Below are 14,848 nucleotides of genomic sequence, written 5' to 3'. Positions count from 1 at the left end.
ATGGGGTGGGAGACTCTGTCTATCAGAGATGTTATTTTGGCCAGGGAAGAGTTATAATCCAGAACTGTGTTGTTTGCACAATATTCTGAAAAAGCTTTTTGTTTTTCCTGGTGTTGACATGTTGCAAAGCCCATTCAGTGGGCCGGTGTTGTGCCAAAAAGTGATTGTCTGCCAAAAACTGATTTCCGGTATTTGCCAAAAAGCGATTGCTCATATTTAAAGTGCTATAAGTAACTTGTTGGGCTATAATATGTTAAACATATGTCAAATGCATCCCTTATGGATGACATAAAGTCATCTTGAGCCACAAACAACATTCGTGTAGCAAGATACAAGCCGCAATCAGTTTTTGGCAGCGACTTTTATATAACCTTTATTTATGCAGTAAAAAAAATCTCATTAACATTAAAAATGTATTTTGTAAGAGTAAGTTGCCCAACAGGACAGCAGAAATGGCAGCAAATATTACAATAGTTCTGTAAAAATATTTTAAGTGGGGATAAAGGACCGGATTGGTTATAATGTAAGTACAAGTTGTAAAGATACTTAAAAAACAGATCATTTTTTAATTCTTTATGTAACCCCTTTGTATCCCCTGTTCACCGAAGTCTATTTACGAACATACGTAAAGATATTACACATAAAAAATACACAGAAACACTGGAAATCAGTTTTTGGCAGACAATCACTTTTTGGCACAACACCGGTAGGCGGGTTCTAGCCCGTGGGCCTCATGTTTGACACCCCTGGTGTAACATTTGTATTTCTCCGCCTCCCTTGTTCAGGGAAGGGCTCTGCTCTGTTGACAGTTGTAAACCCAGCGCTCACATACTCACACACCCACACTGCTCACAGACTCCCGCCGAGCTGTAAGTACGCGCTGCTTCATCTCTGCGTCCTCTGCGCGCACATCTGAGCTCCAAATCAGGACCGAAGCAAGAACCCGCCGGAACCACTGGCGAGCAGGAGGAGACTGGAATATGGGTTCTAACGCAATGGATAGTATGAACCTGTCTCAGGATCAGATTGCTATCCTGGAGGAGAATTTCAACAAAGTCAGCAAGCATCCGGACGGCACGACGCTCATGCTGATCGCGGCGGAGTGCGGACTGTCAGAGGAGGAAACACAAGTGAGTAAAACCGAAAAAACTCCCGCAGCCTCTCTTTACTGTCGTTGTGAGCGGGAATGCTTTAAAACAGTGTGGAGTTCAGTTTTCCCGATGTTACTGATCTGGGAGGCTTATCGATAAGGAGCTGTTTAAACGATAGTGTTGAGCAAACATAGGACACCTTTAAGTTATTATCTCCATGGAGATCACCGTGACAGGCCTGTGGAGACTGACAGTGGTGATTATTGTTATTCAAGCATTTAATAATAGTCATTATCTTATAACATAAACTGGAAACATTTTAATAGGAAAAAGTATAAAAAATACCTGCATTCCAACTTCTACTAAAAATGTACTTTTAATATTTAAATACTGTTCAAGGCTGAAAAACGCCTGTTGATAAAAAGCATTAGTCTTTTATCATAATACTTTTTCCTATAGTAGGAAGTACTTTGTTTCATTCTGAGATGTATTAAAGTCGTACTTTATTGAATGTACTTTCCGTTTGTGCGGTTTTCAGAAGTTTAACTTTACTCAGAGATGTTGAGTCTGTAAATCTGACTTCCTTTACAGCTTTACTAGTGTTTGAGTAAATCCTGTCAGAGGCTCAGTCAGGTGACCTTTGAGGAAATAATCATGCAGTGTCTAAGAAATAAGACTTTGAATTTGTGGGGCAGCTCCGCTGACACCGAACAGAGCGCTCAGTGTTTCTGTTTACATCACAGTGTGATGAAATAATCCTCATCTGAGTGTAAACCAACAGTGACCACAGCTGATCAGCAGTGGAGCAACTCCAAGTTGTCTTTCCTGATGAAGTCACCCCAGAGTCAGGGGGGTCAGCTATTGTTAACACTCATAACACTGATTCATCTGCGCAGGGTGACTTTCAGAGGAGCCCTGGGATCAAACAGTGAGGGCGGGACTGCTGCGTCTGTTTCAGATGATATCATTTCTGGTGATGTGGTCGCTGCTCATACCTGTGCCAGATTAGCGTGTGTGTTCAGATGTTAGAAATGCGTCTTCTCTGGCTTACATTTCAGATATCAGCACAAAATACATTTAAAATCAATGCTTCAACGTCAATAAATGCTTTTTATAATATAAATCTTCTTTAATCATAATCAGTTAGCTTTTCAAACAAAAATGCAAACCATTTCCTGGTTTTTGCTACTTTTAATTTGTTTCTGCTGTGTAGAAAAACCCCCTGAATATCATAGTGGCTATGGGTGTTTCACAGGAATGTTTGACACCTCACTGACAAAACAAATGCGTTATTTAAGGGATAATTACTAAAGCCTGACTGATATTGAATTTTTAAGACCTATACTGATATTTTTGGTTAAAAAACCCCCCCTGATATTCTGATGTATCGCCTGATAATTTTTTCTTATAGAGACATAGAGTTATAGAGCTTTTCTTTTATTTAACTATCACTCTGCATAAATCTGTTCACTGCCCTCTGGTGAGCAAACTATGCAACATCAGCACTGATAACATGGTTGAAGGGTGTTTCTCCCGTCTGTTCTTTACTTTTTAAATGTTCATTATAAACATCAATACTAACAATAGCTAATATTGGCCCACAGTATTGGCCCATTGATAAATCAAGTTGGGCTTTAATAATGCCTAACCCATCAATTATACATTTCTTTGCAGTATAACTTACTGTCTAATATTTTTATGATCTTTTAATTTCATCTTCAGGTACCCCAAATTTGAGCTAGACCTTGTTACTTACAACATTTTTAATAATTTTGCCAATACATACCCCTCACCGGTCTATAGAGCTCAGTGTAACGGTACCAAATCTCTTATTTATAGCCAGAAAATCCAAAGTTAAAATCTACTTTTTGCTTAATTATGTTAAGAATAGAAAACACACACCGTTTTTGTTTTTCATATTCAAGCAGCTTAATAAAGAGAATATTTGAATGAATTCTTGAAAATTTCCTTTTGGTACTGCCTCCATTCGGTCTCTGTCTCTGCTCCTTTCCACATGTACGCACTCCCGCCTTGACTGTATCTGAGGAATGCCGTAGCCTACTGTAAAGTCTGAGCATCTGTCACATCTGCAGCCAGATGTGAAGCTTCAGTGCTCTGATAACAACACAAAGTGCACTAAAGTAATGCAGGCACCTCCTCTTTGCAAGCAGCACTCTGAAGCTGCTATCCATGATGATGTTTTAACTTTGCAAACGGTGGGATGTTTCCTTTTAGAACAAGTTTCTTGTTCGTGATTTGGCTGGCAAATGACCTGGCTGTTTGCTTAGCTGTACTCAGCAGGAGGCGAGGCCCAACCTGTGGCTCTGTCATCTGAGCTGATGCAGCATCAGTTTCGTTTTGTAGGCAAATTTCTGCCCGTGTTTGTGTTTGTCAGGAGTGATAAAGCTGAAGACATGGCATGTACATTAACAGTTCATGTATGACAGATTTGTGCATCCTGCCATTTTTTCTGCTGTAACCCAACAAACCAGTCCCAGAAGATTTTTCTGGACTGCAGTAACACAAGCGCAGCAAAAAAATGAAACAAAAACCCCCAAACTGAACTCAAGTGATTTGAAACAGCTTTTTAAACCAAGGATCATTCTCACTCCCACCTCATCACAACTCAGTTTTAGGTTTAAACACAATTTGACAAAAACAAATAGCCAAAGCAACAATCAGTGATGCCAGAAGATGCTGTCATTTAATGTCTCTGTTACTTGCTGTGCCGAAAAAAAGTAAAACAAATATGAAGAGGCAAGAAAAATAATATTAGTCAATTATTTAATCACACACAAAGAAAACATTCCCATGGGCCCTTTTTATAAAATAAACTAACTTAAAATGTTGGCACGACAATCAGTTTGGTCTTTCCTGCTTTTTAAATAATGTTGTTTATAAAGCCGTACTCATGTTGTTGCTGTGACATCAAGCAGAAACATGGAGCCATCAGGGTAGACTAATAAGCATTCATAGTCCTTTGAATCAAATGCTAAAAGCCAGTAAATATCTTTGGATAATGCACCAGGTGAGCAATCTTCATGAAAGATCTTGACAATCTCTGTTTGACTGTAAGCAGAGAAGAGTGTTATGAGTAATCAAATAGCTTGGAGGTGTGCAGGATGATTGGTAACAGTGTAGAAGCAGAAGACAATAGCCGTGTAAGTGGTTTTGTGTGTGTAATCCAGAAAAGCCAATGTGTTTTTGCCCCAGGATGGAATATAATGATCCCACCTGCGTCCTCCTGTTACATACAGGGGGTAATTTTTATTTAGCATAGGCCACATGAGGAGGTGATGATAGTGGGAAGAGTAGCAGGTTTGTCAGGAGGAGACTAGGAGGTTTTTTTCTTTTTACCTTTTTTTCACCTGCTGGTTGGATTTAGGTTCTGCAAACTACTCAGTTAGGTTAGAGCACCCTAGACTCATCAGGTAAATTTAGGAAAACATTGTGGTTTGGATTAAAATCCACCTCTTCACATCATTAATGACATGTTGGGAGAGACACACTCCACCTCCACCTTGTATGTAAATGAACCACAACAGCTTTGGAAAAAATGGCATTGACCCACATCCCCAGCCTGGAGAAACAGACACTCCAGGAATCTATGCAAGTGCAAAGGTCGAAATGTCCTCCTACCTTTTAAATCCCAGATATGAATCTTTTTTTCCGAGTATGCAGAGAAAAGGCAAACACAGGTCTTCCTTTGTAACCAACTTCCACTTTAAAGGATTAGGTTTTGCACATTTAAAGGATTATTGCTAACAGTAGTAATTCAAGGATCCAGAAGTCTGCGAGAAAGTTTATTACAAACATCAAAACTAAAGAGTAACTCGAACCATCGCTTCATCCTGCAAGATGTGGACGATTTATGGCCTACGTTTCACTTTGGCAGTAGATCCTTGTGCATCTATTAGGAGATGTCCTTTATGGAAATAAAGTGAAGGAATTATAACCAAGAAAAGGTTGAACTACAGCAAACACATGTTGCTGCCAAGGCTAATAATCAGGCTATTCTGTATTTCCATTCAGTGCACACAAAGGTGCTTGGCCAACCTGACAGGGAAGCCCAGTCCAGGCAGGGTAATGTAAAGGTCTGGCCTCTCATCAAAAAGTACTGACTCAGTCTCCAGCTGATCTTTTTTTTGTGTCTGCCTTTCTTTCTCTTCCTGTCGACCCTCCTAAGCGTTTTGTATTTGTTAACAAAGCTTTCATTGGAGAAGGTTTAACTGAATGAACTCACCCCGGCTACCACTCCCTGTTCCACATTAACCTTTACAATGTTATGGGCTCCGTGCTGCATGTTTGAGCTCCTTTCAGTGAACTCTTTCTTTGTTTTCACTGCTGCAGGGCCAAGAGTCAAGTGTGAAAGACCGTCTTACGTAATCCACTTAAAGTCAACAGGAAAAAATGACATAAGCACCATTGTGTGGTTCAGCAGGATTACAAAAAGTGACAGCTTCCATTGAAAAGTGGGTGAAGAAAATTGCATTGTAATGGACTGGCTTTACAGACGGGATAGAGCGCGTACAGCCGAGTTCAGAGAATAGTTCTTGAATTTATTTAGTCTGATCATGTTTAAGTGCAATCCCAGATGACTCCAAATGGGAATCTTGTGTGTTTTCAGTACAAAATGAGGAAACCATCCCTCTCGCCAGGCACACGGCTCAAACATCCACCCTAAGGCCCATGTTAGAGGGTCTGCATCCCTCCCCAGATTACATCAGCACTCTTGTGAATCCCAAGACAACATGAATTTTAAAACAGCAATGCAATGGGTCACGGGTGTGTGCGTGTGTGTGAAAGCACTCCGTGCAATCATCTTCTGGTCAGAGTTTTAGTGTAGCAGTTTTTGGCAGAGGGGTCAGAGAAACGGGCCATGACTACATGCTGTTAAAATTAGATGGAAACATTCGTTTTGTGCGGTTGCCCTGAAAAAACTTTGCTGTGGGGTCACTGCTCTGCCACGATGAGTCAGCGACCACATTAACATGCACTGAAAAGATGTGACTGTAGTGTGATTGTGAAGATAATGAGAGTCAGATGGAAAGGGGCTTTTGTTTAGTTCGGTGTTGGTTAATCATATTTCCATGTGGGGATTCTGTATGATGATTATGCTTTGGTCGCAAATAACAATTAATATTTACCTCTGATAATTTGAGTTAAGTTGCTTCCTGTGATGCTGTCCATAGACTGTATATAAAAGATGTCTGCAACAACCAGCTTCCTTATCATACACTTGTTAGTTATATCCTTTTTAAAGCTGTGAGTTTTGAAACTGGACATGACTGAGCAATGTCTTAATTTGACTGTGAGACCAAAGACAACATGTATATGCTGCCTAGCTTACAAATTTTAATTAAAGTCCCTTCTTTTAATTAAATAAGAGCCACAAGCTAATATTAGCACACTGAAATGATATATTTTTTATTATGCTAACTTGGAAAACGTTACCAGGTCAATGTTAGCGTGATAAAATTTTAGATGGTAAATATTATTATTATTATTATTTATTTATTTATTTTTAAATTTACTTTTGCAAATGCTGTGATGGTAAAAAAAAAAAATAATAAGAATTTTGACCAGAATCGGGCTAGCCAGTTTTAGCTGAAGCGATAAATATTAAAATATTGATTTTATTACAATTTATTAAATTTATTGATTGTTAAAGATATATTAGGCTAACATTAACATGTACAAATGTTAAATATCAGCATGTTTTACTTTAGATTTTTTTTTGTCACTTAATCTTAGGCTTTATGTCTGGCTAGGCTAGCTTGAGAGTCTGATGTAATATTCTGCACCATGTGGCAACACATAAAAATGTTGGCATGCTGAAATGATGAATACTGAACATTATATTAGGCTAAATTTAATAAGTGTTATTAAAAATGTAAATAGGCTAGATAGTAAACATTGACAGTTTAAGTTTCTATGCTAAGCCAGGCTAACTATATCTTTATGGTAAGCTAGGCTAGTCACGTCCAGACTCTAATGCCTTACTAAATCCACAGATAGGAGCTCAGTAGATTTAGGTGGTAGTGTCTCATGAGAAAAAAACAATTATTCTCTAAAGATATTAAATTATGTGATCCACCACTATATTTTTAACAGTCAAGTTTAAGTTTCACATACATATCATATTTCTTTAGCTCATGTGTCTTACTTGAACACACACAATGATAATAATACACACAAACTGGGTGATTAGATTACCAGTTTAAGAGACCCATAGAGTAATGTGCTCTAGTTGGTATTAGTAGTGGTTAGGTTATTGTCTACATGTAGGCTTGTAACCAGTAGCCTCAGGCTGAAAATGCATTTAAAGAAGCCTGTATTTAATTCTTGGAAATATGAGAAGTCCAAGAGTTACATCATCAATCTTGTGTTCAGGCTTTACATTAGTGAACAAAACCCCCTGCCACCTGTTCTAACCCCACCCATGGGTGTGTTTGTCCTGTTTGTTTCTTACAGAAATGGTTCACGCTACGTAACGCACAGTGGAGGCAGTCAGAGGGTCTTCCAGCTAAACAGGGATCTGTGCTGGACTGAGATTTTCCAACCACCTCTTTGGATGCAGGGAGCTACTTCCTTCTGGACGAACTGACTTCCCCTCCTATTCCTCACGTTTCCCTCTCTGTTCGTTTTTGTATCTTTGAAGCTGTTTTATCTTACAGAATGTGAAGGTTTTTGTGTGTTGCTGCCAATATATCTGCCATGGTTACAGAAATAAACATATTATTATTGTAAGTTAAAATGACTTGGAGTGTGTTTTGCAACTATTGTACATTTGGGAGTCACATTCACTGAGGGAGCCAGGTTATATAATGGTGGGCTGTGGTTTGAAAAGGATGGGGGCATTGTTTGGTTAGTGTACATGCAATTCTGTCAGCAGGGACCGGAGCTGGACGCAGAGCTGTTTATTCGACTATAAAAGATGTAAGGAAGCGCTGGGTTTACAATAGATGCTGCTGGCATCAGCTGCCACTATCCAGGAACTTCTGTGGACAAACATGGAACATTTCCATTAGTGAAAGAGGAGAAAAGAGGAGGGGGCAGGACATGACTGAAACAAGTCACACAGTGGGCTAAACAAATGCAGGTGATGTAATTTCATTGTTCAACCTCCTCCGCATAACTAAATGCAGTAAAAAGGATGTAAACTCACCAGAAAGTTGGAGCTTTAATCCTCAAAAAGGGTCCAAGCTGCCAGTAGTATATAATTTCACTTACTGTAAACAAGTCCCATTATAAAAAAACAAATCCAGTGCGGTTGGCATCACTGCCAAAAAAACCCCCCATCAGTGTTGTTGTACTACACACTTACGTTTAATTTACCTGAAAAAATATACATTTTTAATTTGTTCTTCTCTGTAGAGCCTGTTATACATAGATTTCACAAAGTCTTTTTGCTTTGTTTTTGTTTTGCTGAATTAATTTTTACAATTAAAATAATTATCATGATCTTTAGTCTTTATTTTTAGTGAAATCTGGTATTGCTTTTTAGAATGTTATATAAAAAAAAGGATCACCCTGCAGATTTTTAGTTTAAAAAACCTTTGAATTCAAATTCACTTCTTTTCTGTCAGTCATTTACTTTTATGGGCATCTTTTTGGTTGTTGTTCTCAGACATCATGACAGAAATAATTACGGACATTCCTAATCCTAAATATCTTACAAGACACAGGACTTAAGCTCTTTACGACTCTTGTTTACAAAATGAATGATTTTTAGGTAAAGTATCTATTCATATAAGTGAAGACAGTCATGAAGCATCGTCTCCCAGGCTCCTCCATACAACAGAAAGCAGACCTGTATTTCTGTCAGCTTTCCTCAGATTTTTTTTTGTCAGACTAAGCGACTGAGCCCGCACTCATGTCACACACAGACATACCTTGACTCCATCGCTTTGCAGGGCAAAATCTAGCCACAAGCAGTGATATGTGATATATCGCTGGCTGTTGCTCATAAATAGATCGTTTCTCTTGGAAGGGGTGGTTGGGATTTTTAAGTGCCTCTTTAGCTTGCTTGGCATAGACTCAGCAACACCCAACCTCTCCTGACTGATGATGCACTTAAGGTGAGGGAGGCTGGTGTGCCTATTGCAACTGAAAGAACTGGACAGGGAACTTTTGTGATCCTGCCTTCAGAAAGCATCTTTTTTTCTCCTTTCTTGGGTGTTGGGTCATTTGCACTGGTATTTAATTATGATTAGACAACTAATTAACCTTCTTGCTGTCAAACAGAGCCCTTGATGCTCCCTTAGTTCACATTCCATCTTATTTACCGTCATCCAGCAAACTGTGCAAACAGACTTCAGTTCCCTTTAACAGAAGGGTTTAACTTAAAGGGAATTTAATCTGTAAAGTAAGCAGCAGTAAATTAGTAAATTTTTAAGCAGTTATATAATGCATTAATATCCAAAATATCCTGTGACACACCTGGCTTTGTCTCAAGGTACACCATTTGGGGGCCACAGCTCTGCAGTAGCCTGTAGTTAAGCTTAATATAGTGATGCCATGCAACCACGTTAACCTTTTCTCGTCATCGTATGAAAGCGCGTTAAAGTTATGAGATGACGCGAGTGAAAATGCACTATGCTACTGTATGAACAAATGCTGAGGAAAAACAACAGAGAAATCTCACGTCAGCTCCTTCTACATGATCAGGAGATGAGCAACCAAAACTGGTCCCCGAAGGTTCTTATCTATATCAGATGCTATGATGTCATTGTGTTGCCTAGCAAGCTCCTACAAACAAGTTAAAATCGCCTGTTTGTTGCAAAAAAACCTTTTGAAGACACTATCTCTACTTTTAAGATTAGGCTTAAAACTTTCCTTTTTGCTAAAGCATATAGTTAGGGCTGGACCAGGTGACCCTGAATCCTCCCTTAGTTATGCTGCAATAGACGTAGGCTGCCGGGGGATTCCCATGATGCACTGAGTTTTTCCTTTCCAGTCACCTTTCTCACTCACTATGTATTAATAGACCTCTCTGCATTGAATCATATCTGTTATTAACCTCTGTCTCTCTTCCACAGCATGTCTTTTATCCTGTCTTCCTTCTCTCACCCCAACCGGTCGCAGCAGATGGCCGCCCCTCCCTGAGCCTGGTTCTGCCGGAGGTTTCTTCCTGTTAAAAGGGAGTTTTTCCTTCCCACTGTTGCCAAAGTGCTTGCTCATAGGGGGTCATATGATTGTTGGGTTTTTCTCTGTATCTATGAAGCGCCTTGAGGCGACTTTTGTTGTGATTTGGCGCTATATAAATAAAATTGAATTGAAAGGCATCTTATCATTTTCATCTCATGACAATAACTTCTATCAATTATATACACAAAACTTTCATTATACGTAAACTAAATTATGACATCATCATGTTGCCCAGCAACCACATAACAATGTAATAAAAAGCACAGGAAAAACAATACAGCAGCATGAGCATGTATTAGTACAATGACAATGAAAAAAATTAAATTTAAAGTCTACTCTGAGCATTAACTTACTTATGCTGCTGACGTTTTAGATATGAAAATGTGTTCTGAACTTATCTGAACTGAAAATTTGGTGTGAGAGAAAAGGAAAGGAGGTCTCCTGCCAAGAGGCCAGGAGCAAAAACCCTGATCGTGGGAACTTTCTGCAGAAACCAACACCGACCCAACAGGTAGTTCCACTGCTCATTAACACAGCTGCTTTTCATAGTTGATGTTTTAACTGGCACACTCGTGAATTATGACCTATTAGCGTTTACATTCACAATTATTGAGAGGCTTTAGAGGACTTGTCTAGAAATACAAAGCACACACACACACACACACACACACACACACACACACACGCACACACACACACACACAGTGGTGGTGTCTGTTTCCTGAGCCTGGGGGTGTTTTCCTCTGTTCAACCAAGCGTAAAAAGAAAGAGAAAAAAGTCACACCCACCAAAGAAAAAACAAGCGCATTTTTTATAGTCCCTGTAGAAAACACACATTGTATCACAGACCCTGCTCCTCTTCGCCTCCTCATAAATCTCCATCTTATCTCACAGTTTGGATTGCTTAAAATTGTAAATTGGTTTCAGGAGATATATGTGGTTGACTTTTCTTTTCTTTACTGCCTATAACAGTACAAAAGTTCAGCAGGTTTGTTAGAAGATTCACCAGGTTTAAAGGGTTAATATGAGTAGTTAACCATAGTTACCTCATAGGGTTTGCTCTTGAAACTAAGCTGTGTAATTGGCCTGTCTGTGTTTCAATTTAGACGTGTTTAAAGCTACACTTTATTTACACGTTGGTGGCACCATGTGAACAAGGTGTATGGTGCATGTTGTAGGATATTTTCTCCATGTTCATTTTAGCACATGTTCAGTTTCCAACATCAGTTTGTGTTCCTTTAGTCTCTAATCTTCACTCTCTTCTTGTCTTTTCTCTAAAAAAAACATTGTGATGGTTTGAAAATAGGACACTTGCACCTGTTTCTATTCACACCGTGGCTGTGCAGAACAGTCGGTTTGTGGGTGACAATACTTTAGAACAGGGGTGTCAAACTCAAATACACAGTGGGCCAAAATTCGAAATGGAACAAAGTCGCGGGCTAACATTAATATTTATTGAAAAAAAAAAAATCTTCCTCCAGATATAAGAATGAATCTTTTCTTATGGACTCAAACAAGTTTAGCTGAAAAACTGAATATGGAACAAGCAAAGCTTAATACTAAACAATATATATATTAGCTGTATAATACCAGTAGGCCTGCTCTAATAGTAATTTGGTATGGCTTCGCGGGCCAAATGTAATTAGGCTGCGGGCCAAATTTGGCCCGCGGGCCAGAGTTTGACACCTATGCTTTAGAACTACTCAGCCAGCATGAGCAAGTGTTTGAGGTTATTCGTAACAGCAAACCAAAGATAATAAATAGACACAATCAGGCAGATCATAGACAATAATATAGTTTGTGTAGTTTTATAAAGTTGCGATTGTGAGAATCAGTTTGAGGTTTTTTCTCATACCCCATCACAGGACTCGATTTAGACATAAAGTTTTTTGGGTTCTGGGTTTCAGTTATTATGGTTGTAAGATGCTTGGGTATGTACTTGAACGTCCTCACATAGCCAAACAAGCATGCCTGTGTGTGCATGCACACAGGGTGGAGCAGGCAGCAGTCACTGTTGGTGTAACAGTGGCAATTTACAGCCATAATGTGAGAACTGCTCATCCAAATGGCTTGAAATTCATCACTATAATCACTTGTGTGACCAGTAATGCACAGGCAGACTTTATCTAAGGGAAATACCCACAGTGCATAGTGTTGTGATGTAAAACAGAGAGTTGTAGTGTGAGCTAAAAGTATCCGGTTGTTCAGTCTGACGTCACTAGCCGTGTCTGGGTCTAAACTCCGCTGCAGGTCCATATATCAAACGATCACTATGGCATTACTGAGAGTTGAAAAACTGTCTAAAGTCTTTCATCTTTAATAAAATGATCAGTGTTCTGCTCTACCAGGTGTAACAATTGAGTTTAACATCCAGGCATCCATGAAAACGGACATTTATGACATTTAACGGAGTTAGAAGTTAGCAGGGAGTTAGCTCGCTAGCTTCTATCTAAATACAATATAGCATGTCCTGACTGCGGGGTTTTGGAAACAAATTAAAACGTACAGCTCTGTTATCACTTCCAACATAAAGGAAGACAGAAAACTAAACAGCAGTGACATTTGTAGGGTTACTGAAGTTGGGCTAGCTGGTATATAATGATGTGCTACGTGATCGCTAGTGACACAGCTATGTTAGCATAATATAAACAAGCTAACTTTATTTCCACTCGATAAATGTTAACGTGAGTGTTCTCGGTCAGGAACAAATGTAATCGCATGGCAGGATGCTGTAAAAGGACCAAACTTCAACCAGGAGAACAACTGAGATAATCCATCCACAATACGAGGTTAGTCATTCATATACTGCTGCATGGGCTGGGCTGTAGTTACATCCTAAGGTTTTAAAAACTGAGCTTAAATAAATGATTAGTGGTAATAAAAGCCGAGCGAGGTCAACAGTGATCACTGACTGTTTTAGGAGCTTTTTGAGATTAAACAGAAGAAAATACATAACATTGAACATGTTAACAACACAAAAGCCATATTAAACGCCGACTACTTTAGGCCCGGAAGTAGGATTCGTCACGTCATCACTTAACGACCGGATTTGCAGATCATAATAAGGAAAGCCAAAGGAATGCTGCACATTAGATAGAAATCACTTAGGTGAAAAAAAGGCATGAGGCAAGTTGTGCAAAGCGCTTTGAGTGCTCAAGTAGAGTAAAAAAGTGTTATATGAGAAGTAAGGTAAAAGGCTGGTGGATGCTCGGATCACCCATAACCAGTGTTATACCAGGGGAGTAACAGAATACATGCACCGTCATGACGTATTTAGAATACAAAATATGAGTAACTGTATTCCGTTATAGTTACCGTTTAAAAAGGTGGTATGTAGAATACAGTTACTTTGTTGAAATAAAGGGATTACATGGCGGTCTTTTCCTGTTTCATATGTTCGACTATGCCCTCTCTATTTTTGGTAATTCCATACCGGTGGAAACCCAAACAAAACACGCATTAAGAGGCTCAAATCCCTGCAATCTCGCATCTCATAATGACGTGAAGAAATATTTTTTAAATTATTTAATATGAAGGCAATAGGCAGAGTGTTACAGGCATTGCTCAAAAGAATGTAGCCTCATGGGCCTCACTTAAGTAATCCAAAGTATTCAGAATACGTTACTCTCATTGAGTAACGTAACGGAATACGTTACAAAATACATTTTGAGGCATGTATTTTGTAATCTGTAGTGGAATACATTTGAAAAGTAACCTTCCCAACAATGCCCATAGGTTCCTTGGCATTAAAATACTCACAATACTAAGAAATATGTTTTGGTGCTGTGACACCAAACATATGTTCGAACACTTCATGAAGTCTCACATTCAGGATTCACCGCTGTGTACACAGGTAAAGTAATTTAAGTGTTTGAGGGCCGAGTGCTCAGGTTTGCTGGTCTGGGCCAAACACTTGCAGAAATAAACATGAAGACTTCGGCTGATGTTGTAAAGGGTCAAAGGTCATGGAGCTGTGGAAGTGAGGCTGATGTTCTTGCTCTCATCATGTTTGGCAGAGGAAATGTTTGCGCCTGTCCTCGAGTCACTCCAGCGAAAGGATGTTCTGCCTCCCCGATGAGCGTGTGAGCAGAATTTGAATGGAGTCTGGTTTTGTGTGTTGCTAAGAGGACTCTGCAGAGCTGCGAGGAATCTGCACTGCTCAGTTTGCAACTCACTTTTTTTTGGTCCAGTAAAAGGGCAACTGTTCTGATCATTTTAACCACCAGGACAGAAAAACAAAATAGATAATCTCTTTTAGCTTCCTGAACTCTGACTGAGACTTCCTGTGTGTTTTAATCTTTCTGGTTGAGTTGTTTTCTGTATCTTAAAGGCCCAACTTGACGTTTTATTAGTTTAACAGCAGTTAGTTTTAGACTGAACTGATTTCAAACTTTACAGATAACTGAAAATTCATTTTTGGATCATTTGCATTATAAAAACTAACAAAACTGAACATCACTTGATGTTATTCAAAAGCCAAACAGAAGAAAAAACACAGGTAGCCATAATCTGTCATCAATCCAAGAATCGACACCTTGTATAAAAAGCTTTAACTGAAGATAATCATTGAAATTAAGAGTCAGCTTGGTGATCCTGTGCACACAGAA

The 14,848-nt window shown here is 39.1% G+C and overlaps 1 protein-coding gene across 1 annotated transcript; it reads left to right on the top strand.

The window, feature by feature from the left end:
* Positions 1–788: 788 nt before the first annotated feature.
* On the top strand, positions 789–7,848 carry hopx (HOP homeobox). Its single transcript, XM_082505083.1, has 2 exons — positions 789–1,130; positions 7,566–7,848. The coding sequence occupies exons 1-2, from the start codon at positions 981–983 to the stop codon at positions 7,641–7,643; spliced, it is 228 nt and encodes a 75-aa protein (XP_082361209.1). The 5' UTR covers positions 789–980; the 3' UTR covers positions 7,644–7,848.
* Positions 7,849–14,848: the final 7,000 nt, after the last annotated feature.

Source organism: Aulonocara stuartgranti (assembly GCF_965226115.1).
Source record: "Aulonocara stuartgranti genome assembly, chromosome: 2".
In the NCBI taxonomy this organism is placed as follows: Eukaryota; Metazoa; Chordata; class Actinopteri; order Cichliformes; family Cichlidae; genus Aulonocara; species Aulonocara stuartgranti.
Note: the sequence above shows the minus strand (reverse complement) of the source record. Positions and strands in the feature narration are given on the sequence as shown.